This window comes from Pempheris klunzingeri, chromosome 9 (assembly GCF_042242105.1).
Source record: "Pempheris klunzingeri isolate RE-2024b chromosome 9, fPemKlu1.hap1, whole genome shotgun sequence".
Lineage (NCBI taxonomy): Eukaryota > Metazoa > Chordata > Actinopteri > Acropomatiformes > Pempheridae > Pempheris > Pempheris klunzingeri.
In genome coordinates, this window is record NC_092020.1 from 549,149 (window position 1) to 573,519 (window position 24,371).

General features: G+C 43.3%; 2 protein-coding genes across 2 annotated transcripts; one reads left to right on the top strand and one right to left on the bottom strand.

Annotated features, from left to right (window-relative positions):
- The first annotated feature begins 636 nt into the window (after positions 1-636).
- On the top strand, positions 637-15,394 carry mapk9 (mitogen-activated protein kinase 9). Its single transcript, XM_070837442.1, has 12 exons — positions 637-809; positions 5,656-5,802; positions 6,447-6,576; positions 8,454-8,512; positions 8,815-8,953; positions 9,565-9,730; positions 11,463-11,534; positions 12,563-12,745; positions 13,209-13,333; positions 13,431-13,494; positions 14,103-14,174; positions 14,365-15,394. Exons 2-12 carry the CDS (start codon positions 5,687-5,689, stop codon positions 14,499-14,501), a joined length of 1,263 nt encoding a protein of 420 aa, XP_070693543.1. The 5' UTR covers positions 637-809; positions 5,656-5,686; the 3' UTR covers positions 14,502-15,394.
- Positions 15,395-16,574: 1,180 nt separating this feature from the next.
- On the bottom strand, positions 16,575-19,184 carry LOC139207697 (uncharacterized). The gene is made up of 2 exons (XM_070837443.1): positions 17,969-19,184; positions 16,575-17,019 (listed from the first exon to the last, which is right to left on the bottom strand). Exons 1-2 carry the CDS (start codon positions 18,967-18,969, stop codon positions 16,782-16,784), a joined length of 1,239 nt encoding a protein of 412 aa, XP_070693544.1. The 5' UTR covers positions 18,970-19,184; the 3' UTR covers positions 16,575-16,781.
- Between the last annotated feature and the right edge of the window lie 5,187 nt (positions 19,185-24,371).

Genomic DNA, 24,371 nt, shown 5'->3' on the forward strand with positions numbered 1-24,371 from the left:
ATCTTTTGATCTACTCTTTTAACAGGCAGTTAAGCAAATCCTTATACCATAACTGTGCATCCTCTACAATGGTGGAATGAAACTACTGTTCAGTGAAATTATTCGAGCACGGTACTACTGCACAGCTTTGAGGGTCCATATCATGCTACTTTTACATTTACACTTTGACTCTGGCCTAAAGTTACTTTTCAGAATAACATTTTAAACTCTGAAGGAAAGAGGCTACAAATTATGAATGATAAATTAGGAGGCATTAATAAGGAAAATAAAGATAAAATAGCTACTTTTCTACGAGCTCTAACATTATTAGGTATTATTATCAGGTATTATTTACATGTTAATGCATCAGTAATAATAATCCATATATTATGATATGACATATAATGTGTACTTTTATTTCTAAATCTGAGTGCAGTATTTTTGTATCACTCACTTCAGAAATAATGATCTGACTGCTTCCTCCATGGCAGCTCCTTATACCGATATTTTAATCGATAACCTGCAGAACAAAAACTTTTTCTTACAAACTTTTAGTGAAGAAAAAAAAAGTTTCGCCTACGTAACCCGTGCGTGATGACGTCACCCGCACACTCGCTGACTGCCTCCGCTTGTTGTGCCGCTCCTCCTCCGCACCAGCCGTCCTTCCGCGCCGCCGCCGGAGTTAACCAGGAACCGGAGGGAGGACTGTCTGCCGTGACAGCCCGGCCTCCGTAACTTTCCCAAGTCCAGGTTGTGCCTGGAAGACGGAGCGAGTGTTTAATCTGTGTCTTCGATGCATGGGAGTGTCCTGGGAGCGGCGAAGGGAGAAGGTAGGTCTCGCTGCTGACGCTGCCGCCTCCTCTGCCGTCCGCTGGTCCGTCAGAGCTCCCAGTTCAGCCCCGGCCCGACTACCGCATTGCTGCCGACACAAGTGAAAAACACGGGGGCTGGAGGCCTGGGTAACTTTGTTAGATACCCGACGCGACGGGGATTTAACCGGCGTTTATGTTAGCGGGACTTGTGCTGTGTGAAGCGACGATTTCTGACTGTGTGAAAACACCCAGAGCCGGCGGTGCTGCGGCCGCGGTGTGTCATACAGGGGTGACTTCATACCTCAGAGTGTGTGTGTGTGTGTGTGTGTGTGTGTGTGTGTGTGTGTGTGTGTGTGTGTGTGTGTGTGTGTGTGTGTGTGTTAGAGTAGGCACGCTGCGTTTGGACATTATAAAAATGACTCCTGTGCTATCAAACAGGGCTGTCAGTGTGCATAGCTCACCCACAGACCTACGCTGATGTAACTACAGCCAAATGAATGACACTTGTCTAGGCCTTGTATCCTTAGGTCTTCAAACCAACACCACAGTTAAGGTGTAGACAGGTGTAGAGGTGATGAAAGCTAAAGCCAGTGCTACGTTTCACCTCACATCTAGTTTAACTGGCCTGGTATGACAGGCAAGTTTCAGCTTGCCATCAAATCAGGCAGCATGTGTACACGGGCTTAGTCCGTCATGTCTAAAGGCTTAGCAGGTAGGCAGCACAGTGGGATCATACAGTGTATATGAAATGACACACGTGCACACACATCTGAAGCATCCGTCATCCTCTTCAGACCGGTCGCACGGCCTCAGCAGACATCTCTGTAGTGCAGCAGCAGCAGCCTACATGTACTTTTAGCCGCTCCCATGTGTTTTGTAACTCTGCTACATCAGGATGAGATGCTGAGTCTTCGGGCCATGCTAATCACATATCATAGCCAGCCCACTGACTTCCATCCAGCTGCCAACTGAGAGCCCAAGGCTGCATTTGTACTGAACTGGACAGTAGTCATGATAATGGGTTGAGGACGATGACGCTGGTGTGAAGGTCATTTCTCTCTTCAACTCTTTGGCAAGAGTTGAAATTGACAGAATCTCATACCTGTATGACTATTGAGTTTAAGGGACAAGGAAAAGAAAACATTATACTTGCCTGCCATCTTTCCATTCATATTTATTCTAAATGATAAGGGTGTGACAAATAATGCGCTGCAGCGTTACATTATACAACAAGTTGTTCCCACCCATTGTCCCACTGTGTTGAAGTGTCCATAAGCAAGACACTGACCTCCACATTTTCTATAATGTATGAAATATAGCTCCAAACCACCACCTTGTCCTAAACATAAATGAAACTCAACTTAATCTTTGTATTGAATAAAAAAGTAAAACGTTTTTCTCCTATTTAAACTTCAGTCTGTCTCTCTAGCAAACTAAAAATGAAATGAATGGTCCCAAAGAGAAAGCAACTACAACGAAAACACTGTTACATTAAACTGGCAGGTTGCCTTTACTGTGGAAGTGATCTTGCACGCAGCTTTAATGATGTTTGGGAAGCAGAGACTGGTTAATTACAGCGTTCTCTGTAGAAATGTCTATGAACAGGCCGTTTGTACCTTAGAAACAGGCAGTTTACTCAGCAGCTTTGTTGTAAGTTCAAATTGTGACTGATCTGGTTTAATTAATCCTTGAAGCCAAAATGAATCACCATTATTATAAGGTTAATTGTCTACCCTATGAGTGGTTTGGGATATTGTACCATTCTGTGGGTATGCCCTCTTCCACATCGGGACGTGTAATTATAGGTAATAGTCTTGAATGTTGCAGTATTAGCTGTATCATGATACCGTCATTACAGGATCACATGATGTGATTGGACCGCTGTGATTAATGCTGTGATTACATTATCTTTACTATATGTCAGCGGTGGAATAAGTGGTTTAGCTTGTTTATTCTTTCTGTCTTAATATCCCATTAGTCTTTCATGTGTCCCACCTGTAGCCTACCTGCAATGACCTAGATTTCACTCGGGGACATTAACTTTCATCTACACTAATCGAATCCCCTTTGAATTTGAACGTATTCCTCAACGCCTGCTGGCTGCAGCTATAACAGGTGTCTGCCGATGTCTGTCTTGCCTTCTGAGCTTACATGCAATTTTCACCTCACTTGAGTTGCTCCCTGTCACCGTCCATGGAGCTGGGCTGAGTCAACTGTACATTTAGCCTTTAGTTGTGCCTGGCCTGGCAGCAGGTGAAGGATTGTACATGTGCTGTGCCCGCTGCAGCTTAAATGGGTTTTGGTTATGATTAATGGCCCCCTCGTAGCATTCCTTAGCTTGATATGTGTGTTGTGACTCAGTGGACCAGACGTCGAGGTAAAAAGATACTGGAGAAAAATATCAAAGTGCCACTGCTTTCCTATGCAGTTCCCAAACTAAAATAGCAGAGCCTTGAATTTTTCTCAGAGGGAAAACTATTGCAGGATATTTGTTGCACAAAGTGTTCATGCGCTTTGTTGACTCTGTGGCCTACAGTCCATGCTGCCTGCATGTCAAGAAGCTTTAATTTTATTCTAATGGAGCTCAGACAAGGCCTTTGCATGTTGCTTTTACTGCGCGTGCATTTTAAACAACTATGTAATCAAGTGGGAAAAGCTCTGTTTGCATGTCATATCAGAATATTCATCAAAAATATATCTGTCAGTACCTTTCAGTCCCTCGGTGGGGAAATCTTTGAGGAGGCCACAGGGAAGAAACTAGAAAAGGGCAGAGGAGTGAGGGAATGTCAGGACCATAAAAGAAGAACAAAGAAAGACAAAGCTGAGGAAAATGAAGAGAGTGAGAGAAGCACGAAGGAAGTAAAGGTCTTTGCAGCTCTCCCCTTGGGTGTAGTGATAGAGCCAAGCTGGACGCACATGCGAGAGGGAGGAGGAAAGTAGATAGAGATGAGAAGGATTCATTTTTCATATGAGTAATGGTGCAGTTGCAGATCCACACCTACTACATTTAAAGGCATATTTCTGGCAGCGTTTGTGGATTCACAAAGCAACACAGAAAAGAGAAAAGGTGGCATGTTGAAGAGACATTAAAAATGTATAAAAGAAACAAACAATTCAGAATAAATTAACATGTAAAATAAACAAACAAAAAACCCAGATGACAAGCAGAGACTGTAGCAACAAATAACACAAATTCAATGAATTCTTTTAAATGGATTTTTAATGTATTTAACCACAACAAAATGATGAATGAATTCTGACAGCAGCATGATAAACATTATTAAACTAATATTTCTCAGAATGACACATTATTGTTCCTGTCTATGCCATTTCCTTTTATATCGCATTTTTATATATAAATTGTCTTAAAAAAAAAAAAAAAACAAGAAAAATATTCACAAAACAATATTATACGATGAAATAAGAATGATGTTCTGGTGAGGAAAAGCCAGCTACAACAATAAATGTAGTGACATTTGTTAATCACAGATTTACTTCTAAAAATATGAGCTAAAGGTATGAAGTGAAAAATTGTGACCATGTTATCCTACTACTGCTACTATGACTATTACTACTACTAATAATGATAATATATATACTCCGTTATCACATTGTACAATATCATATTGAAACTTGATGCTTCCTCATCTTTTTTTGTAAGAAAAAAATCATTATTTGTCAGCTTTGGTTCCTCGGCAATTATTTCTAATATGAAATAATAAAAAACGGCTCATAGTTCTTCCCCTCTCCACCAATCGTTTCACATCAGTCAGTAGTCAAGTCAGCCAGCTGTGAGTTGTCCTCCTCTACTTGTTGTTGTGGCTCACTGCTGCTCTTTTTAATGCAGTTACAGTGTCAAAGCCGAGACTGAGCAGCTTTACAATTCAAGCAGCTTAAGTTGTTTTTTTACTCCGATCGATTATAACCTCCTCCCCGCTGCTGCTTTCCTTTTAGCACTTTGTCTGTTGGACCATAAGAATCAGTCAGTACTTGTGTCCTTGTTGGCCGTCAAACAGACAAGGCTAAAATATCAGACTCAACTTAACCTGTGGCTGTATTCTGAAGGAATGACTACTCGCTGTTGCATAGCTACATAATTGTGTGTCCTCGCCCGCCCGCCCACACACACACACACACACACACACACACACACACACAAACCCTGGCCAAGAATAATACTCCTCCTCCACTTCCTGCCTGAGGAATCAATGCAAACACGGACATATTTTTGATGAACTCACAGACACATCATGTGTTAACGTCTATTGACACGTATCACTTACCATGTGCTCATTCCAGGCCGATGGCGTATACACATTTGTCGCGAAACTGGATGCAAAGCAAAGAATAATAAACATGCTAAAGACTAATGCTGCCTGCGTCAGAGCATGTGTGTCTGTGTGTGTTATGTATGTGTTTACTGAGCATGAGTGTGTCAGCATGAGTTCAGAGATGGCAGTGAGAGCCTCAGGAACTCCAAGCTGTCAGCTTCCTCTGCTCTCCACTACACACACACCAAAACATTTACAGCCTCGACTTCAGTTCCAACCCGCTGTTACCTTTTGTCAGATGAACAAACCGGGCAGAGAGCGATGATGGATTGCTTGGCTTCAGACTGGGCTGAAAATGAAGGGAGTGATGCCAGGGACTGACAGATGGAACCATATTAGGCCCTGACATCCACTGTAGATCATTTCAGTTCTTTTGGTGAAAAAAAAGCTCCTTTTCAAAAGTGTAATTTCACCATTACACTGTGGGATTATTAACATGCAATAACTTGTTTACATTCTGCAGGCCATTTGGAGATGCTGAACTGTATGGCATGAATATCTGTTTTTCTTTTTGTTTTGTTGCCCCCCTGCAGACACTGCTGGTGGTCCTGACTGTTCAGCAGGATGAGTGAGGCGGAGGGCCAGTTCTACAGTGTTCAGGTGGGAGACTCCACCTTCACTGTACTCAAGCGCTACCAGCAGCTTCGCGCCATCGGCTCCGGGGCCCAGGGCATCGTCTGGTGAGAAGCTATACTTGTATTAGCATTGATGGGATCGCTTCACCAGCCCAGAGTGTTAATAATCTGAGTTCCTCGAGACTCGATGAACATTTCAGTGGCGGCCCACAGACCAGTTCTCTGGCACCACTGTGATGGCAAGATTTGTACCTGTTGATAAGAACAACCACCTTATCTAATATCATCTTCTTGTTGGCATTAGCACAGTAAGCATGAGCCGTTCCCATTTTGGACACTCCATGAACTTCCCCCTAGCTCTACCCTAAGGCCACTATTCTAGCATTCGGTTTAAGGCTCCTCATAATCTAACAGCTACTCTGCAATCAAGCTTGCTTGTACTACTGATAATGCTTCAAAAACAGAAACACTTTTCAAGCATTTAGGTCAACATTCTTCTTTGGGGATTTAATTACCTGCAATTTTGGTTTGTGTTGCTCCCTTTGCTGTTTAAAGTGAGGAGAGAAATATCCTTTGCACCTTTTTTACCTATTTTAAAAGATAAGTGACAAGAGATGGGTAGGTAGTTTTTTTTTTTCCTGTCAAGTTGATGGTAACTCAAACAGCAGCTTTTCTCTGTAGGACACAGGTGCTTTCTTGTTAACCTTTGTCTCTCTGTCTGTTCCCTCCTCTATCCAATATGTGACCAGCTCTGCTCTAGACACAGTCCTCGGTATACCAGTGGCGGTGAAAAAGCTGTGTCGGCCCTTCCAGAACCAGACCCACGCTAAGCGTGCCTACAGGGAGCTGGTGCTGCTCAAATGTGTCAACCACAAAAATGTAAGATTTAAAGGACAGGCTCACATTTTTAAGCGTGTCTTAGTAGAACACTATTGCCATGTGGCCATATTCACATTGAAACAGCTTGATGTAATCATACTTTCTCTTGAAACTAGCCATTAAGATCCTTTCCCAGTGTGTTTCCAATGGGAACAAAATCCACAGCCCTCGTGCAAAAAGTTTGTGTGACACTAAAGCAGTCTCAGTTACTTAAATCAAGTGGGTGTCACCTAAAGTAATAATTGTATTAGTTTGTAATTCCCCCTTTGTGTTTCCCCAGAAAATATGTCTGTGCTGAGCTTTGGAAGATACCCACTTGATTTTACTAACTCAGACTGCTGAGGCCTCATGTTAGCCTCAGCTAAAGGTAGGAATGTACTCTAGCTTCCAGTTTATTAGGTACACCTAGCTAAAACGAATGCAGCCCCACAATAAATCTTACCTTATACCTAAGGTTAATTTGAACTGTATGGTCATTTTGGGGGATGCAGTTTGTGGTGCTGTTGAACTGTGCTGTCTTATTCAGGCAGGTGTTTCTATTATTTTGTCCACTCTATTTATGCCAATGAGGGTCGGCTAAATAACAAAAACACCTCTCTGTATAATGCAATACAGTTGAAAAGCGCCACAGACTACATTCTCCAAAATGATCATACAGGTGAATCTCCACCTTTCTGTCATGAAGGGAGGATTTATTCCAGGACTGTCTCATTAGACCAGCATTGGGCACAGAAGAGCCCGTAGACTGTTAATGGCCTCTCAGAGCAGCAGTTGGGAACATTGAGAAGAGAGTGGACTCAGGTCCCTCCCCCTCCCTCTCCGCTGCGATTCAGCTCTGCCCTCCCTGCAGAGGAGACTGTCGTGCACCCACAGACTAACCTCGGCAGCTGCAGAGGCCAGATGTGCGGCGTCCACAACGGTATTAACACTGCAGAGCCGGCCACGGAGCTCCGGGTAGTGAGTGGGAGCCACAGAGCTGCTCAGAGCTCAGGGGAGATTGTGAGTCAGCCCACTGCAGGAGCCCTGGGCAGCAGGCAGGACAGTGGAAGTGCTGACTACTGACTCGCTATCTCCCCAGAGCCTCGAGTCTCCAGCCTGCTGCTGGCCGCTGATCTCCACGCTGATGAAATTTCAAAAGCTCATCCGCTATATTTATTAGAAACAGGTTATTGTTGCTGTTGCCGCTGTTTGTGATTGTGTTTTTTGAATTACAATTTTATTCCACACATTTGTCAGTCGTGTCTAAACGGAAAGCAAGGGACAAGACGCCCACACGCAGACATATGGAGACACATAGAGGTGGGGGTGTGGTGCTTTATGTTAGAGATTCATGAGGTTGTTGATAAAGATCAGCTTGATTAGAAAAGAGCAGAGGAGCAGAACAGTCGGACTGTTGCTGGCCCGAGAAACAACATATCGTAGCAGTTGTGCCTCCTGTGGGTCCCTGGAGTGAAAACAAAACACAAGTATACTCCACATAGCTAGAAATGACATATCTTTTCATTATTGGTGGTCGTTTCTTAGCCACGGTGTTTACAAAGCTCCTCCTGAAGATATTGAGCTTTAGTGAGAGCACGCACAGGGGAGGGCGGCGTTATAACCGTTTTATAGTTACAGATTAAATCCTTCTCTTTTTATTTGATGTGATTTACAGTAGGCTTTAATTGTCTGTTGAAGTAAAAATATTCAACTAATGTACAAACTTGAGAATAATAGAGAGTCAGCTCGCAGCAATGTGAGTAATTTCTTGCTTGGAGTGAGAGAACCCAGACAAACCCACTTAGTGCTCTGCCCCCAGTTGTCTAGCTCTCCACAGTGAAGTGGATGTAGATGGGAGAGTAACAGAGTGAACTAATGGCCTGTCTCTCTGCTTCCAGATCATCCATCTGATCAATGTGTTCACGCCTCAGAAGTCCCTGGAGGAATTCCAGGACCTGTGAGTGGCAGTGGAGTGTTTTTTTGTTATAACGATCTACTCTGTGCTTTCTGTGGGATTCAGAGATTTTCTCTGGTTTCTTCCATTACACTAGCATCTCTCCATTTATCTACCAACCTCTTCTATTGCACTATTGCTGTTCTATGTTCTCAGCATTAATTGCTCCTTTGTGTGTGTGTGTCACTGTTTCTTTATGAACTGCTTTACTACCTTTTCTGCGTCTTCTTTATGACTGCTCCTCTTATAATCTAATTTTTTAAAACCCTTTCCTCATTTCCTTTCATTCTTCCCTTGCTTTTTAGGTATTTAGTGATGGAGTTGATGGATGCCAGCCTATGCCAGGTGATCCACATGGACCTGGACCATGAGAGGATGTCCTATCTGCTCTACCAGATCCTCTGTGGCATCAGGCACCTGCACTCTGCTGGCATCATCCACAGGGTAACAGGACAAGCAATGATTGTGCTGTGGGTTAAATGAATTAATGAGGCAGACCACAGTGTTTCTACACAGAGCAGAAATATCTTAAAGAGTAATTTAATATCAGGCTGCAAAGCAGTGTTCACTGCCCTGTCTGGTCAAAAATCTCAAGTTTGTTAAGTCACTGCAGGCTGTGGGCAGAGGCCTCTCTTGCACCTGAAGCCACAACCATCAATGATGTCACGGTGTACCGGCACACTGGAGTACACTTCGTTATCACTGTTTTCAGATGGGGTGTTAAACCACCAAACCTAAGAATTTCAGCTAGTGTTGATTTGGTCATTAATTAGCCATTTAGTCGCGTGTTCAGTCCTAAATATTTATTACTATGTGAAAAAGTGACATTAGACAATTTCAATTTGTGCTGAAAAATCTGCTTGTTTTCAGGAGTTTTTCATAAACGGAGGATAATATTATTTGATTCTAAAATGTCATTGTTAACTTTGGAAGAATGTGGAGGTCTTAAATCCTTTTAATCCGATTGTTTAAATGCAACAGTTCTCTCCGAAATAACCTGGATGTAAATAAATACCTTAAGGGTAATGTTTTTTTGCATTTGCATTTCCCCTCAGGACCTGAAGCCCAGTAACATTGTGGTGAAGTCAGATTGCACTCTTAAGATCTTGGATTTTGGCCTGGCTAGAACGGCCTGCACTAACTTCATGATGACCCCCTACGTGGTAACAAGATACTACCGCGCCCCAGAGGTCATACTGGGCATGAAGTATAAGGAGAATGGTAAGGACGACCAAGCGTTACTTTATCCACATTAGTTGTAAAGATCTTGTATCTCTAAAATGTTGGCATGAGTTTAGAGGGATAGATGAAGGAAATGAAACTCCACTGTCAGCGACATTGTCATACTGCATACTGAATCACAGAGGTGGAACTCTTCATGTTCTTGTTGAGCCCGTTATTCACCTTTGTGACCAAGTGACACTGTTGATAGTAGTTTTTTTTTCCTTTCTAATGCTCCATTTAAAAAATACATTAGCTGTGGTTCACTGTGAAGCCTGATTGGTTTATGATACATTCACTCAGCTCAACTTACATATATGACAACTACTATGCAAAAAGATATTACATGCAGTGGAAAGTTTATTAAGAAACAGTGTCATCATCACATAGTTTATCTAACACACTCAGCAGCATTTGAGTAAGCAAGGAAACATGGAGGTGAGCAGATTGTGCAGGCTGTTAAGAATCATAAGTTCACAGTCACAAGTCTTTGATCTAGTATCAGTCAGCCTCTAGCTACTTATTAGTTATTTATTGGTTATATTAACTGCAAGATTTACAGCAACCAAACATGGCAGACAGGTTCAAAAACTTGCTGACTTCTCTGGGAACACACACAGTGACTCCTGTGCTGTTTAATGCATGTATGCCACTTGCTGCTATATTTAATTGTAGTAAATTAGATATTAATGATGACAATGGATGAGCTTACTTTGCCGCTACCCATCCTGCAGTGGTTTCCTGGAAAGGACTGTATCCTTACTCGATAGTCTCATTTTCCGTTGCTTTATCAAAATGAAGGCAGAACTCACTGAGGGGACATAGATGTTGTAGCAAAGAGGAAAAAAGATAAGATTATACATTTACACAGTTACTTCACTGCCAAGAGCATACCCTGCAGAGTCATTCAAGTCTACAATAAGTCCATGGTAGCCACTGGGATAAAGCCCAAGCTAAAGGGATACCCAAAGCTGTCAGTTTGTGCTACACAACTAGCAAGACTACAAACCACAGTTAAGGTGTTTATGTCTAACTAACTAGCTTCAGCACCAGTTAATACATGAAACACATAGAGGTAAGATTACAAACAGGAAGTATGTCAAAAGTCTTTTTGCCAGTCAAGAGTGTGATTACCCTGTTGGAGCAGTCACAATGAACAGTCGTGAAGGGATAGTTTAGTTTACGGTTTTTGTATTGTGTTTGTAGACTTGATCTGGAGACGTTATCAAACTCAAGTAGAGGGAAGAGAGGAGTTAATGGCTGTTTGTCACATATACATGCTCTAAAGCAAACAGTCAGCTCTAGGAGAGAGAGAGAAAGAGACAAACTCCATCCTGCTCAGCTAAGTGCACACAGGGAAAGTGCTGGCGAGAGCAACAGCTGTGCAAACTGATAAGCAGAGCTGCAGAGGCGAGGAGAAAGGCCTGGAAGGCTGCGTATGGTTCCCAAGCCAGAGAGAGAAAGGAAAGCCAGCCTGAAGATGAATATGATGAAAGCATCAGGCCATGGCACAGCTAAAGGATGGACCGAAATAAGGAGAGCTAGTGTTCTGCATTTGAATGCTTGTCAGTCAAATTTAAACCATGGAGCATGTTGTTCAGCTGTGCAGCCTCCATATGTCCTTTTACTGTATATTTAGTGTCCATATTGTGTGGTTGATGTTACATGAACATTATTTAATATATTTTGTGTGTGTGTGTGTGTGTGTGTTGTCCATGTTCTCTGTTCACAGTGGACATCTGGTCTGTGGGGTGTATCATGGGAGAGATGGTAAAGGGCAGCGTCATCTTCCAGGGCACCGACCGTATCCTTCACAGCTCTGAACGTCTCTGTAACACTTCCTCTGTCTTTCACCCTCCATCAGATGCTCATTAAGCACAGAGTATCTTGTTCATCTTGACAGTTTTCTTGTCTTATAGTTCTTCTAGCACTTGTCTGTCAAGACATTTCCCTGTGATGACCTCTAAACATTATGTGTTGATAGGACCACTCAAGATTTCAAGCACATGCCACTTAAAACACAGAGCTTTGTGTGTTTCCTGCCTTTTGTAATGATTGCAGAGTGGTTATCAAGGAAAATCAAATGGAAGCAATTCAAATCATTTACATTCATATTGGTTGTTTCTGTTTTTAATGGGTCCGGTCACCTCTTCACTCACCAGCTCCTTTCAGTGGTACTGTCCGTTTACACCTGAGTAGCTGAGAATGGGTGCAGGTTACTGCAGTTGAAAGTCAGTATGCTCACTGAATGTGCATATCTGTACTTTAGCTACACTAGTGATGTGGTTCTGGGGGTGGCAGTGTTGGTCTGTCAGTCAGTCTGTTGGTCCACCGCTTTTGCCCAGACTCACTTATCTCAACATTCGCTAGATGGATTGGCACACAATATTGTACAGACGTCCATGGCTCCCAGATGATGTATTCTACAATACTGGCTTTGCTGATCCCCTAGCTTTTCCTGTAGCACCACCATGAGCTTAAAAAATGTGGTTTTTAGTGAAATGACACAAAGCTGTTGGACAGATTACCATGAAATGTAATGCACACATTCCCATTTCCCTCAGGATGAATTGTAACTTTGGTTATCCTCTGATTTATCGTGTATCACCGTCATCAGGTTTCAGTGTGTCCAGTACTTTGGTTTATGAACAAATACCTTCAAAACTAATAACATTCCCCTCAGCTGTGCTTTGAGTTTTGTACTAATTAGCAAATGTTAGCATGCTACCGTGCTAAACTAGGATAGTTTCTGTGCCCTATCAAAGGTTCCTCTTATTTGCTGACATTTGCACATAATGCAGCTCAGTTTTCTTTAACAAGTGTGTTGTCCAGACATCGACCAGTGGAATAAGGTGATTGAGGTTCTGGGCACGCCTAGTCTGGAGTTTATGAACCGACTGATGGAGACCGTGAGGAACTATGTGATGAACAAGCCACAGTATCCTGGTGTCAGCTTTGCCGAGCTTTTCCCTGACTGGGCCTTTCCCTCAGACTCAGAACATGACAAACTGAAGAGTAAGAAATTTAGAGTAAAATAGACCAGAATTGTTTCATCCAACTGAAATGCTTAAAGGTGACGTTTCATCGCATAAATACTTAAAAATTGCAAGATTTCCTGATTTTTAAAACTGTGCTTTAAAGTGTAGATTTTTGTCAAACAGGGGCATTTCTCTGCAGTGTATTGATGTAACAAGACATTTCCCAATAAAATTACAAGGACAGGAAGCTGAAAACTGAAGCCCTTATACAACTAGTTCAGAGAATGATCTTGCAGGTCAAAAGATTTTCTGCCCTAATCTGTGGCATTTAGAGTTGGAGATCACATCACTGAAACCAGTGAACCGATCTTGACTTTTCCAGAGATGTTGCACAACACCGCAAGGGGGAAGTAATCAGTTCTCATGAAGACCACTTAAAAAGCATGATGTCATGGGCCTTTCTCCATAGTAACACTGCCCTTCCTCTGTTGCCATAACAGCGGGTCAAGCACGGGACCTGCTCTCCAAAATGCTGGTCATTGATCCTGAATGCCGCATCTCTGTAGAAGAAGCCCTCAATCACCCGTACATTCACGTGTGGTACGATCCTGCAGAGGCAGACGCGGTGAGGAGACTCTTCACTGTTCACAGACCGGTTCACTCTATCAATGTAGTGTCTGTGTGTGAGCTTGCCGAAATATGTATTTGTCTTTGTTTCACAGCCTCCTCCCCAGATTTCAGATAAGCAGCTGGAAGAGAGAGAGCACACCATCGAGCAATGGAAAGGTAGAATACACTGCCCTCTATGGAAATCTACCAGCAGTGCAGCTTAACCTTCTTTACATTTAGATTAAAACCTATGAAGAACCATGTTTCTGTTACATCTATACAGTATGTGGGAATACTGTACTATGATGTGCAAGGCATTTCAAGTTACAGCAGTCAACAACACTTTTGTTTATTTTCACTGTTTCTCATCAAAGTCCATATGCTAGGACCGTGTAGGCATACAAATGAAACCAACAAAAATCCCAAAACGACAAAGCTACTTGGTGTAGGTGGCAATACACACATGACATGCCGTGTAAGGTAACAAAGGAATCCTCTCTGTACTAGAAAAGTTTGCTTGTGCTGAGCACTAACAGAGTGTGCTGTATGTGAGGAAAATACCTGTTTTTGCCTCACAAGCATCAAATTGATTCTACAACTCTATGGGAGAGAAAATAAACTGTAGTTCACTCCTCCTGGAAGTTTTATTGTGAAAAATCAGCCTTTGATTTGGACCAATTAACAGCAATGGGTGACGTTTTCAAGAGCGCAGATAATCAAGTTTACAGCTTTGAAATTTCCTGTAACTAAGGCTACATTCTGAGTAAACAGTGTTTTTTTCACAGAGCTCATTTATGAAGAGGTGATTGACTGGGAAGAGAGGAACAAGAATGGACTGATGAAAGAAGATTGCTCAGGTACATACACGCACCATTTTCATTCATCATCTGCGATACTCGGCACCAAAGGAGAACATAACTAGCTTGGGCTTATGTCACTGTGGTTACATCTGTCCCACCAAAAATGCACCGTTTTAACACTAAATAATGTTCTTATTTCTACAATCGCCTAAACTTTGTCGTCTCCATTGTGTGTGTCACAAATCAGATGTGGTGTCAGGTTCGGCCTCCCAGTCCTCATCAGCCAACGACATCTCGTCCATGTCCACGGAGCACACCTTGGCCTCGGACACAGACAGCAGCAGCATCGACACACTGACGGGACCGCTGGACGAGAGTCAGTGAACACAGTCCATGGCCACATGTGTCTGCCTGCCTCAGTTCTCCCTTTCCATTCACAACATCCAAATATCAATCAAGCATCACCTTCCCCTCTTCTGTTTACTCCCTCACTCCCCCCATTTTCTGAATCAGTTGTCCCTTAGTGTCATGTGTTTCTCTTGTTTCCTCTTTAACCTCAATGAATAGGTCTATTTTTCTATTTTCGTTTTGTGTATGATTTGGTGGATCTTGTCGATCCTTTAAACTTCAGACGTTTGGGACTGCTGCCTAGAGGTCAAAGCTCTCTATCCTTCCTGTTGGGTCAAAGGTTGCTCTGTCTCTTGCTTGTGGATATTGTTTAACTTGATCAAGTATATATGGTGGAGGCATCCATATTGATTTTCAGGTTACCTGGAGTTGGTGGTGGATTGATGTTTGTCCTGTATGCCTTTTTTCAAAGTGTTTTTATTTTTTGTAGCAATTATTAAGTTGAGACCAGAGGTTAGTGTCATCAAAGTAGAGCAGACGCACACTGACCACAGACCACAGCTGCCAGCTGCTCTCATGCATGTTACGCCAAAATGAACAAACGCTTACCGTAAGTCAATCGCACCAAGCACCTGATGTCCATCAGATGATCAAGCACTCATCCAAAGTTTGATCGATCCTTCAGCTAGCTTGCAGTATTGAAGATCTCCACAGTGGTGTTTTCTGCACATTGTTTTTTAATTAATTGGCTTGAGTGATGTGGATTTTCACCTTTTCCCCCTGACATCTAAGGGAAGCTGTGGTTGCAGTGCTACAATTTTATTTGCTGATATAATGTACTGTATGTAAAGAAGTCATGATCTGGCACTCATTGTGGCTGTAGACCCTTTCACCACTAAAAGGTAAGATGTGCTTGTTTTGTTAAGAAACTCAATTTATCTGTAGAACCATATATTGCAATCATCCCATTTGACATAAGGTACTGACTAATAATGTGTATATCAAAAGAACATCATCCTCCTGTAAATTTGGGAGAGGCAAAAAGATACATGTAATATTTATTTTTGTGTTCCTGCAAAATGTTGCACACGATCACACTGAGGCTCTGGGTTAGATCGAGCCTCTGGTCAAAGCATTTCATCGACAAATCAGTGCATTGGCTGCTCCTTTTCTAAACCATTCCATTAGTACTGACACAGTAACAAATTTAATCATGAAACATGACATCATGTAGAAAACATGTAAAGGCAGTAAAACACACATAACAGTGTTTAACTTGCATGACGGCATTAAAGATGCCAATAAGATACTGTAGTTCTTGTTATAAAGAGAAATCCGTTCAGGTCAGTTGTTTTACTTACAGTACCTTGATGTTCTTGGTTCTAAAAGCCTGTTTGATGCAAATGTTGTTTTTTTTTTGCCTTGTAAGCCTATATGTGTGTGTGTGTGTGTGTGTGTGTGTTATCAAAACGTACTGTGCAGCGCTCTCCTTCATTATCTCCTTTGAATCGTCCTTAAAGACAGCAGTCGTCTGGTTGCAAAGTCAATGGAGGCAGTTGGTCCCTCAGCAAAGAGCAGACATGTTGTGGTTTAAAATGAGGATGTGACTGTGGAGTCCTGAGTGAAAATCTGGATCTCGGAACTCAAGATGGAAACTTAAAGATGAACCTTGGAAATAGACTGTGGAGCTGCTTTTTGCAGAACTGTTTGCACAGTGTGATGGACATGCAGAAGTCTGGCACTATGGAGTCACTGAGGACTTGAAGCACCATGTTGTACACTATATTTTTCCTTTTATAAACCATGACCTTATTCTTTCAGTCATGCCTTAAATGACCAGAGGAGTGGCCAATCCACTCCCAAAGATCTTATCAGATAAGGACTGAGCATTTTAGTGCTCAGAACATCTTGTGTGTTTACCATGTTTAAAAAAAAAAAAAAACTCCATTGTATGCACTGTACATCTCACATTTTTGTTCAGTTAGTTTCTCCTTTTATTTTCAGAGATGTCCTGTGTGATTGCAATGGCCACAATATTATCACTTGGCCAACATTTTTTGCCCTTATGTAACTAATAAAGTGGACATCAGTGATTCACTTTCCTGTAGTGACATTTTTTTGTATATTTCTCAGATTCTTAATGAACTGTACATCACGTAAACCGTTCCCAATGGGGGAAGGAAATATTCTGCATAGACGGTGACAAACTAGTTCCTAACTACAGTTTAAAGACTAGCCAGTCTTGTGCCTTGTGTCTTTTGTCCTTCACTTTGTACACACTGTTCATATCCTCACACAATTCACACATTTTTTCTCTCAAAAGCTCTTGACGATACATTCTGTCTTCTTGGCCTCGTTGTTGAGCTCCCCAAAGGTGTCGAAGAACTGATCCATCTCCCTCTGCAGAGTTGCATTGCGTAGTTCTGCCGAAGCCCGGTTCCTTTCGGACTCCATGATCTTTGCCTGGACAACCTGGTACCAGTGCCGCTGCTGTTCGAGGTTCGTTTTCAACTGAACGACCTCGACCTGCAGCTCTTCATTTCGTTTCTCTAGGCTGATGGCGAAGACACGAGGAAAAGGGGCAGACAGACAGGAATATCAAAATGATGGGGTGCATACAGAAGGCTGGGAACTGAATGAGCAGGAGTGAGAGCATGGGTCAGAAGGAACGTCTACAGTGATTGTTTGGTTTGATTCTTAATGCCTGATATAGTTGAAAAAAGCAGAACAGGTTAGAAGATCAAGTTAAATTGTATAATTAAATCTATGTCCTTCTTATACTCTGTCAAGCTAAAAGAATTGTTATTTCCCTCTTGTCCTTGCCAACCGGCGCCAATGACCGTACACTGAGACTTGCTCTATCTATATCAGTAATAAATGAGGTATGTGTTGTGTCTAGGTCAGCAACATGGCCCCTTAAATTAGCTCTCTTTCCAGTGCCATGAGCTGTTTCTATAGGTCACCCACACAGGCTGTGCTTTCTTTCTATTATATATTGGTATATATATTATATTATAACAGCTATTTAGCAACAGGAAACACTGAATTTGTCTTTTAGATCACTTTAAAAAATCCCATACAATATGGTACATCTGAGGATTTAACAGAATAACAAATATAACACTGTAGACTGAAAACACAAAGAATGGACAGAATGGAAATAATTATTACTTCATTAGTGATCATTTTAGTTCTGCTTGGGAAACTTGAAAGGAATCTTCTAACAGTTGTTGGTGTGCTCTGAACTCAACAGAATATAGGGTGAGGTTCGGGGTCAGCTGAGGCGTGGGAACATTGTGTTTCCCTTCGCTGGAATTACACTTAGGGCTGGGAAAAATTCTCACAAGCGAGTCTGAACTGAAAAGTGTAATTCTTGAGCATAAGCACATTAAATTTAGAACATTTCACTTGTCTTTTACATGGTGTGTCTAATCCCTGTAAAGTGATTAGGTACACTGTGTGGTTTGGAATGGAAATGCAAGACAAAACAGCATGAACATTACCTGATTATCCGTGCCTCGTACTCCTCCCTCTGTCTTACTATCTGCTGTTGGAGGCTCGTGAGGAGGCTGCGAAGGGCACTGGCAGAGGGGTCGGCCAGGGGTACGGGAGGGGGCACCCTGGGAGACCAGGACGGCTGCTCTGGGTGCTGGGCTTCAGCTGGATGCCACAGAGCCTGGCACTCACTGTGAGTTAGCTGAGGGGAAGGCACTGGAAGGTGTCGTTGAGGAGGTGACATTGGGAGCTTGAGACGCAGCATCGGGTCCCCCTGCTTAAATCCACAAGATCCAGAGTCCAGCTCTGGCTCCTGTTCATGCTTCTTATCTTGGTCTGGATTCTGGTCCTGGTTACCAGAACTGTTCTCAGCGAGGATGATCTCACAGGAGGACCATGGGCTCTGGTCCTCACTCTGTCCCTCGTTGTCTGACAGTCCGTGGATCTGCTCAGGGGCCCATGCTCGGTACATCTGCTCCTTCAAGTTCTCCTGGAAGCTTGTTTCCATGTCAAAGACCTCTTGGAGGCTGTCAGGGGTGACAGCATCAGGGAGGTTATCATACAGTGAGAGAGCGCTTCGGTGCTGCTCACTCTGTGATGGATCAGGGCTCTGGTTCAGATGAGCTCTGTCATCAACGCCCCATATACCTCCCTGTTCTCCTCCCTGTTTTCCTCCTCTTGGTCTGTTTATGCATGAATCCAGCTCTGCATCCCATCCCTGTCTTCCCAGGCCTCCTCTCCAGCTGCAGTAGCTGTGATCTGGCCAGGCGCCAGTCCCTCTTCCCCTACCGACCAGTGTGGGAACCTCAGCCACAGCTGGGGCCAAACCAGGCTGAGGGCTGCAGGGGCCTGGGAGTCTGGTTACAGGCGGGACCACAACCCCGCTGTCCTGTTCCTTTTCCCTGGCCCTCCCTCGCTGGGCAAAAGGTGGGCAGTTGTCGTACAGTGGGTCCGTGGAGCAGGAGCTGGCGGTGGTGGGGGTCTCAGTAGGAAGACAGTGCAGCTCCATGATCCAGCAAGGCACATGGGGGTGCTGAGAGCCTTAGATAACTGCCCTCCCCTCCTCTGTCTGCTGTAACTTGGGATTTGAGCCTTGGATTGGGGATTTGTGAGCGTGGTATGGTGCCTGTGCTGATGTGTCGTGGGGAAAGGAAGGTATAGGAGCCCTCCTCCCCATTGGCTGGCTTTCTGCTGTGCCCTTGAAGCTGCTGCCTAATGGTAGACAGGTTGTAGTCTATGTGTGTGTGTGTGTGTGTGTGTGTGTGTATGTCTTTAAGTAGGACTGACATCAGCTGTTACTTTAGCACAGCTTCTGAGGGAGGGACCAGGGTGTAATATAGTCTGGCTCATTCCTAAAGACAGTCACACATAACTGCAACCACAGAAATAGACAGTGGCTGTGGGCACAAAGTGTGAAGCACACACAATAAACCCCGTAATATGTACATAATATTTATGCAGTCACATCAGCCAAACACTTTAAGATTTTATATAATACCACATTAGTAACATTTTAAGAAATGCCACAGTGTTTATTGGGATAACTCCAACTTTTACTGCATACCACTTGTAGGGGCCCATTACTTCAGCTGGATCATTGATTTTCCTTCTCTGTTTTAATGCACTCAGCCTGCATTAACATTGTAGGGGTGTTAACAGCCAAGTGCTTCTACTGTAGACGGAGTTCACCCCAAGGAATCTGCTGCAGCGCATTTATCACATCTTTGAGAGCTGCTCAGCACCAAACCAGTGAAATGCTGCCATCAACAGCAGCCAGGTGACAAACCGGATAGTGTCACCTGGGATTATCAAATCATGGAGGTTGCAGATTTAATCCACACTGTCTCTTTGAGAGGAACATGGCTGTGGCTGATGATCATGAAAGCTTTTGTGCTTTTTTTTTCTTTACAAGTGACGGACAGAAAAGGGATGATGGAGGGAATCTGCATGAGAGTGGGAAATGGGAGAAGAGAAATAATGAAATACAGCTAAATCCTCACTAGTGTCACGGTCAGTGTGTCTTACAACCACAAGGTGGAGATATAGACAACATTATAAAAAGCTTTTACTGTAAAAGGGGCGGTGTACCGTAAAATCATTTAGGACATTTTGAAGACAAGGATGATGTCTCAGAGCTCTATTCAGAAAAATACAGTTTAATTTGGTGCTCAAATATTTTTGTATTGTTTAAGATGAAATCTTACCCACATATTGTTTTTCAATTGGATATTATATGACTTCTTTTTATCATTTGTATCCAAAGGTTCATCTTTGGTACATGTTTGAGTTAAAGAGAGGATTAGTTGGTGTTTGGAGCCTTATAGAGATCAGATAAGGCCTATTGATTTGATATTGATTGAAAACAGTCCAGTAAAGAAGTGCTTCATTGGTGTGATGCCATGGATGAACCACTATCAAAGGCATTTCTTCATGACAAGAGGAAATATCCACACAGGCGCTGTGTCCTTAAATGACTTCAAGTCAAACAGCGGAAGTACAGAGGAAGTGACATCTCTGACTGGTTTTTAACCATATGTGAGCGCTGGTGTACTCTACGTTAGTGAGAACACTGTGCTGAACACTGTGCTGAACACTGTGCTGAACACTGTGCTGAACACTGTGCTGAACACTGTGCTCGGAGTGTCACTGCAATGCTTCACAAATCAAGGACGCGCTGCAAACTTCATTCTTGAATGGGCACATTAAGCAGTCAGCTGTCCATCAACACTGATAAAACTCCACTCTTATCTGCCCTATGCAAATCACCCTGCGTCCTTCAAGGCTGCACAGACAGAGGAGGAATCTCAATGTTTTATCAGTTTGTGCAATGCAGGATTTAAATATGGCCAGAGTTTCCTCCTTGTGCCATCCTGAGCTAACGCAGGAGGATGCATTTGGAATTTGAGAAGAGTGTGGTCGTAGCACTCAAGGTGAAACCATAAACTAGATGTCCCCTCTGAGACAACAGGGCTACCATAAAACAAACAGCTGGAATAGAACCAGCTGGAGGACCACACGAGGTTTAATCTCACTCATCTCCCTCTGAGGCTTTGGCCTGACCTTCATCTGTCATTAAACAAATGATAGACATCCTCGCTGTCTTAACCCCCCCTCGCCCTGAACCCTGTGACTTATCACAGCTGGGTCTCCACCACGCAGAGGTTAAGCTTCCTCCAAGACCCCCTCCATCACCCTGGGCCCTCCCTTCTCCTTCGTCCTTCTCCACTTCCGGTACATCTGCGTAGTTGTTTGTAGCCATGACGACAGAATCCATGGCAACACAGATCCCCATGGTTCAAAATAATAAAGGTGGATGGATGTAGGAGGAGGAGGAGGGGGGTGGGGGGTGGAGAGAGGAAGGGCTCTGTGGTTATTTTAGCAAGTGTCTCGATGGAGAGTATTTGAGGAGGGCCCTTGTTAGCAAGAGACTGGGTCTGTTTAACCGGTGAAGCTTCCAAGGACAACAGACAGACAGCTTCTCTTTGAACTTCTGAGTGGTTACAGAGAGGCTTGAGGTTTATATGATCCAAATTCATCGCTGGGTAGAAAACTAAGACAAAGCAGGGAAAGAGTGTCTGCAGATGTCATGCGGAGGAGTGACAAGAAGTCGAGCATTGAGGCAGCAACTTGGACTGTCAAGGAGGGAGGAGAGATAAGAAAAAAGCAGACAGAGTTTGTCTGTAATGCAGTGGTGTATTCCTGCATGCAGGTGTGTTTTTCAGAGATTAACATTCCTGCCTCTCTTTCCTCTGATCCCCAACCTCTCTGTCTGTGTGTGCTTTAAAGCTGCAGAGCTACCTGAACAGATTATATACCATTTCTTTGCTGTTTACTCATGTTTTATTAAAACAACCATGGTTTCCTATGCAGGAGTCACCTCAGTAGCTCTCGTGGAAACAAACACCACATTGAGTCAGACTTTGATGCTGTTTTAAGTATGTTGCTTTAGGGAGGGAACCCCTTATTCTGCTTTTTATTTTATTCCAATATTTTGAGCCTCAGAGACTCAACAGAGTGAAAGCAATTAAGTCCATTTACTGGTACTTGTACTTGACACTGACAGAGGGTTTATTGTGTGATGAGCACTTGAAGTTTTGATAGGAAAAGTGTATTTTGTTGGGAATTGTAAATGCAATATTTTTACTTGCAATTGAGTTTGCTTGTTTTTTATTTTTGCAAGAGAGCTGTCATCATCAGTCTGAAATCTGAAACCCACAGGTGTTCAACTGGGTGACCATAGCAGGAGATTTTCATAATCATCAAACCATTCAGTGACCCCCCCCCCCCCCCCCCCCCCCCCCCCCCATGTGCTGATGTACATATGCAGCTGCATTGGTTATTCAGGGTTTTGCTCTTTAACTTTCTCTTGGTGTCCAGCATTGAACCCAGATCCTGTTTAACAGCGCCATAACTCTTTATGTCGTAAAGCGTCTGCACCTCGCTCTCATCCATTTTAAACAAGTGTCATTCTCAAGGTTTCATTCCGCACAGTGGATTATTTGAGAGCATGACCAAGGTGTCTTCAGGCAACAAGAGGCACTCGCTCACATGCATGCACACTCGAACAATCCCACATTGATACACTGGCGATGTGCGTCACTGGTATCCATGTGTGGGTAGGTTATGTTGCCGCCATGCTGAATGGGATTATATTGCTTTTTTAAAACCATCTCTCCACTAGACGCTTTCTCAATTAAAACCCTCAGCACATTTTAACTTCTGACACGTTCACGCCTGCATGTGAGTGTATGCAGGCTGTTTAGCTCATTTCATTAACATTTTGATTAGATAGCTCTTGCTATCATCTCTTGAGGCAGCTGTGATGTGATTATCTACCCAGTCGTACGATGGTATGTACATTTATTTGCAGGATTGTTTCTCATCATGGAGAATCACACATTTTGACAGTCAATTAACAGACCCGGCAGAGTTACCATGGGAACAATTTCTTTTAGAACAGAGACAGGACGATCAGGAGCAACACCGTCTGTCTTTCTGACTGAATGCAGCCACGAGCAACTGATGCATGTGTTATATGTATATATGCAACCACCACTTTGCATCACGCAGCTGTCATCCCAGAGCAACATGAGACAGATGTTCACTTTACTTGAGCTGAAAATGAAATGGAAAGAAAGACAATTTCAGTGGAAATCCCCTTTGAGCTGGGAAAGTATTATGAGTGTCCTCCTGTCAGATTCCTGTGTGAGCAGAGGAAGAGGAAATCTGTGAGTAAAAGCAGTTATCACAGCTATTTGGGATGGATGGAGTGAAGTGATGGAAATACATCGACAAGGAAAGAGAGAGGAACAAATGAAACAGAATAAAAGTTAGATGTTGAGAAACTGAAGGGAGTGAGGCATAGACAAAAAGAAAAAAACTAGGAGGGATGAATATATTTGCGTGCATAGAAAGAAAGCAGGACAGCACACAGGCCAGAATACGGAAGGTAAAAAGAAAAGCGCTGCTGATTTGATGACTTATTCAGGGTAGAGTTCTCTTCCAAGGATCTCTTTGAAAAGGAGCATGTTTGATGTGTCTGCATATGTGATAGTCTGTCTGTCAGTGGGAGGTGGAGCAGGGGTGGCAGAACAGACAGAAAGACAGATGTAGAGTATGAGGAGGTGAGATAGCGCGGGAGGAATGAGAGGGAAAGGATTGCTGTAAATAGAAGGAATGTGAAAGAGGAAGACAGCATATCAATACTCTCCTGTACACTGTGGAGGCCTCAGCAGGCGTTGGCAAAGTTAGAGCACGAAAGCAGTTTAGTAAAAGGGGCTAGAAATGATCTCTCACACTTGATCAGTGAAGAAAATAAATTCTAAAAGAAGTCAGAGGAGCAGGACGGGATAAAAAATGCTTTTATACCAACAGACTGGCTGAAGGAAGGAAAGGGGGAAAGAATACAGCATAAGAATGTAGGAAATAAAAAGCCAATCAATGAAAAAAAAGAAACAATGAGAAGAAAACAGCAATATGAAAAATTGTGATCCATAAAAGCTGGGAACTAATTTAATTGCACCTCAGGAGCTTCAGGGACTATCAGCTTTTCCACATCCTTGTGAGGAGTAAGGACATGTCCGACCTTCTAGCTGGCGGCTAATGGGCAAACAGAGGCCTGACAGTGTCTCGGTTTAACACAACGATCTGGGCTCACATTGTTGGCTTCCTGGCCTGCAGTGTGTGTGTGTGTGTGTGTGTGTGTGGCTGAGCACACATTTGAAACAAGTCCAGTTTGCACAGAGCACTGGGAGGGCTCGGCTCATTGGACAGCTCCACGGTCGCCGTGGGAGACGGTCCTGGGACGGCTGATTGGGTCTGGGAGAGTAAACAATCCGATGATGGGAATAGCCAACATGAGGGTCAAAGGTCAGCAGGGTGGATTACATGTATGAGCTGTCAGCTTCCTCA

What these genes read in the sequence shown, in the direction of transcription:
- LOC139207697 (XM_070837443.1), bottom strand. Translation starts at nt 18,969, where the DNA reads ATGGAGCTGCACTGTCTTCCTACTGAGACCCCCACCACCGCCAGCTCC. An exon ending in TACGAGGCACGGATAATCAG is followed by an intron (nt 17,020 to 17,968) that starts GTAATGTTCATG and finishes CTTCGCCATCAG; the next exon opens with CCTAGAGAAACGAAATGAAG.
- mapk9 (XM_070837442.1), top strand. Translation starts at nt 5,687, where the DNA reads ATGAGTGAGGCGGAGGGCCAGTTCTACAGTGTTCAGGTGGGAGACTCC. An exon ending in ATCCTGCAGAGGCAGACGCG is followed by an intron (nt 13,334 to 13,430) that starts GTGAGGAGACTC and finishes TTTGTTTCACAG; the next exon opens with CCTCCTCCCCAGATTTCAGA. An exon ending in CACCATCGAGCAATGGAAAG is followed by an intron (nt 13,495 to 14,102) that starts GTAGAATACACT and finishes TTTTTTTCACAG; the next exon opens with AGCTCATTTATGAAGAGGTG.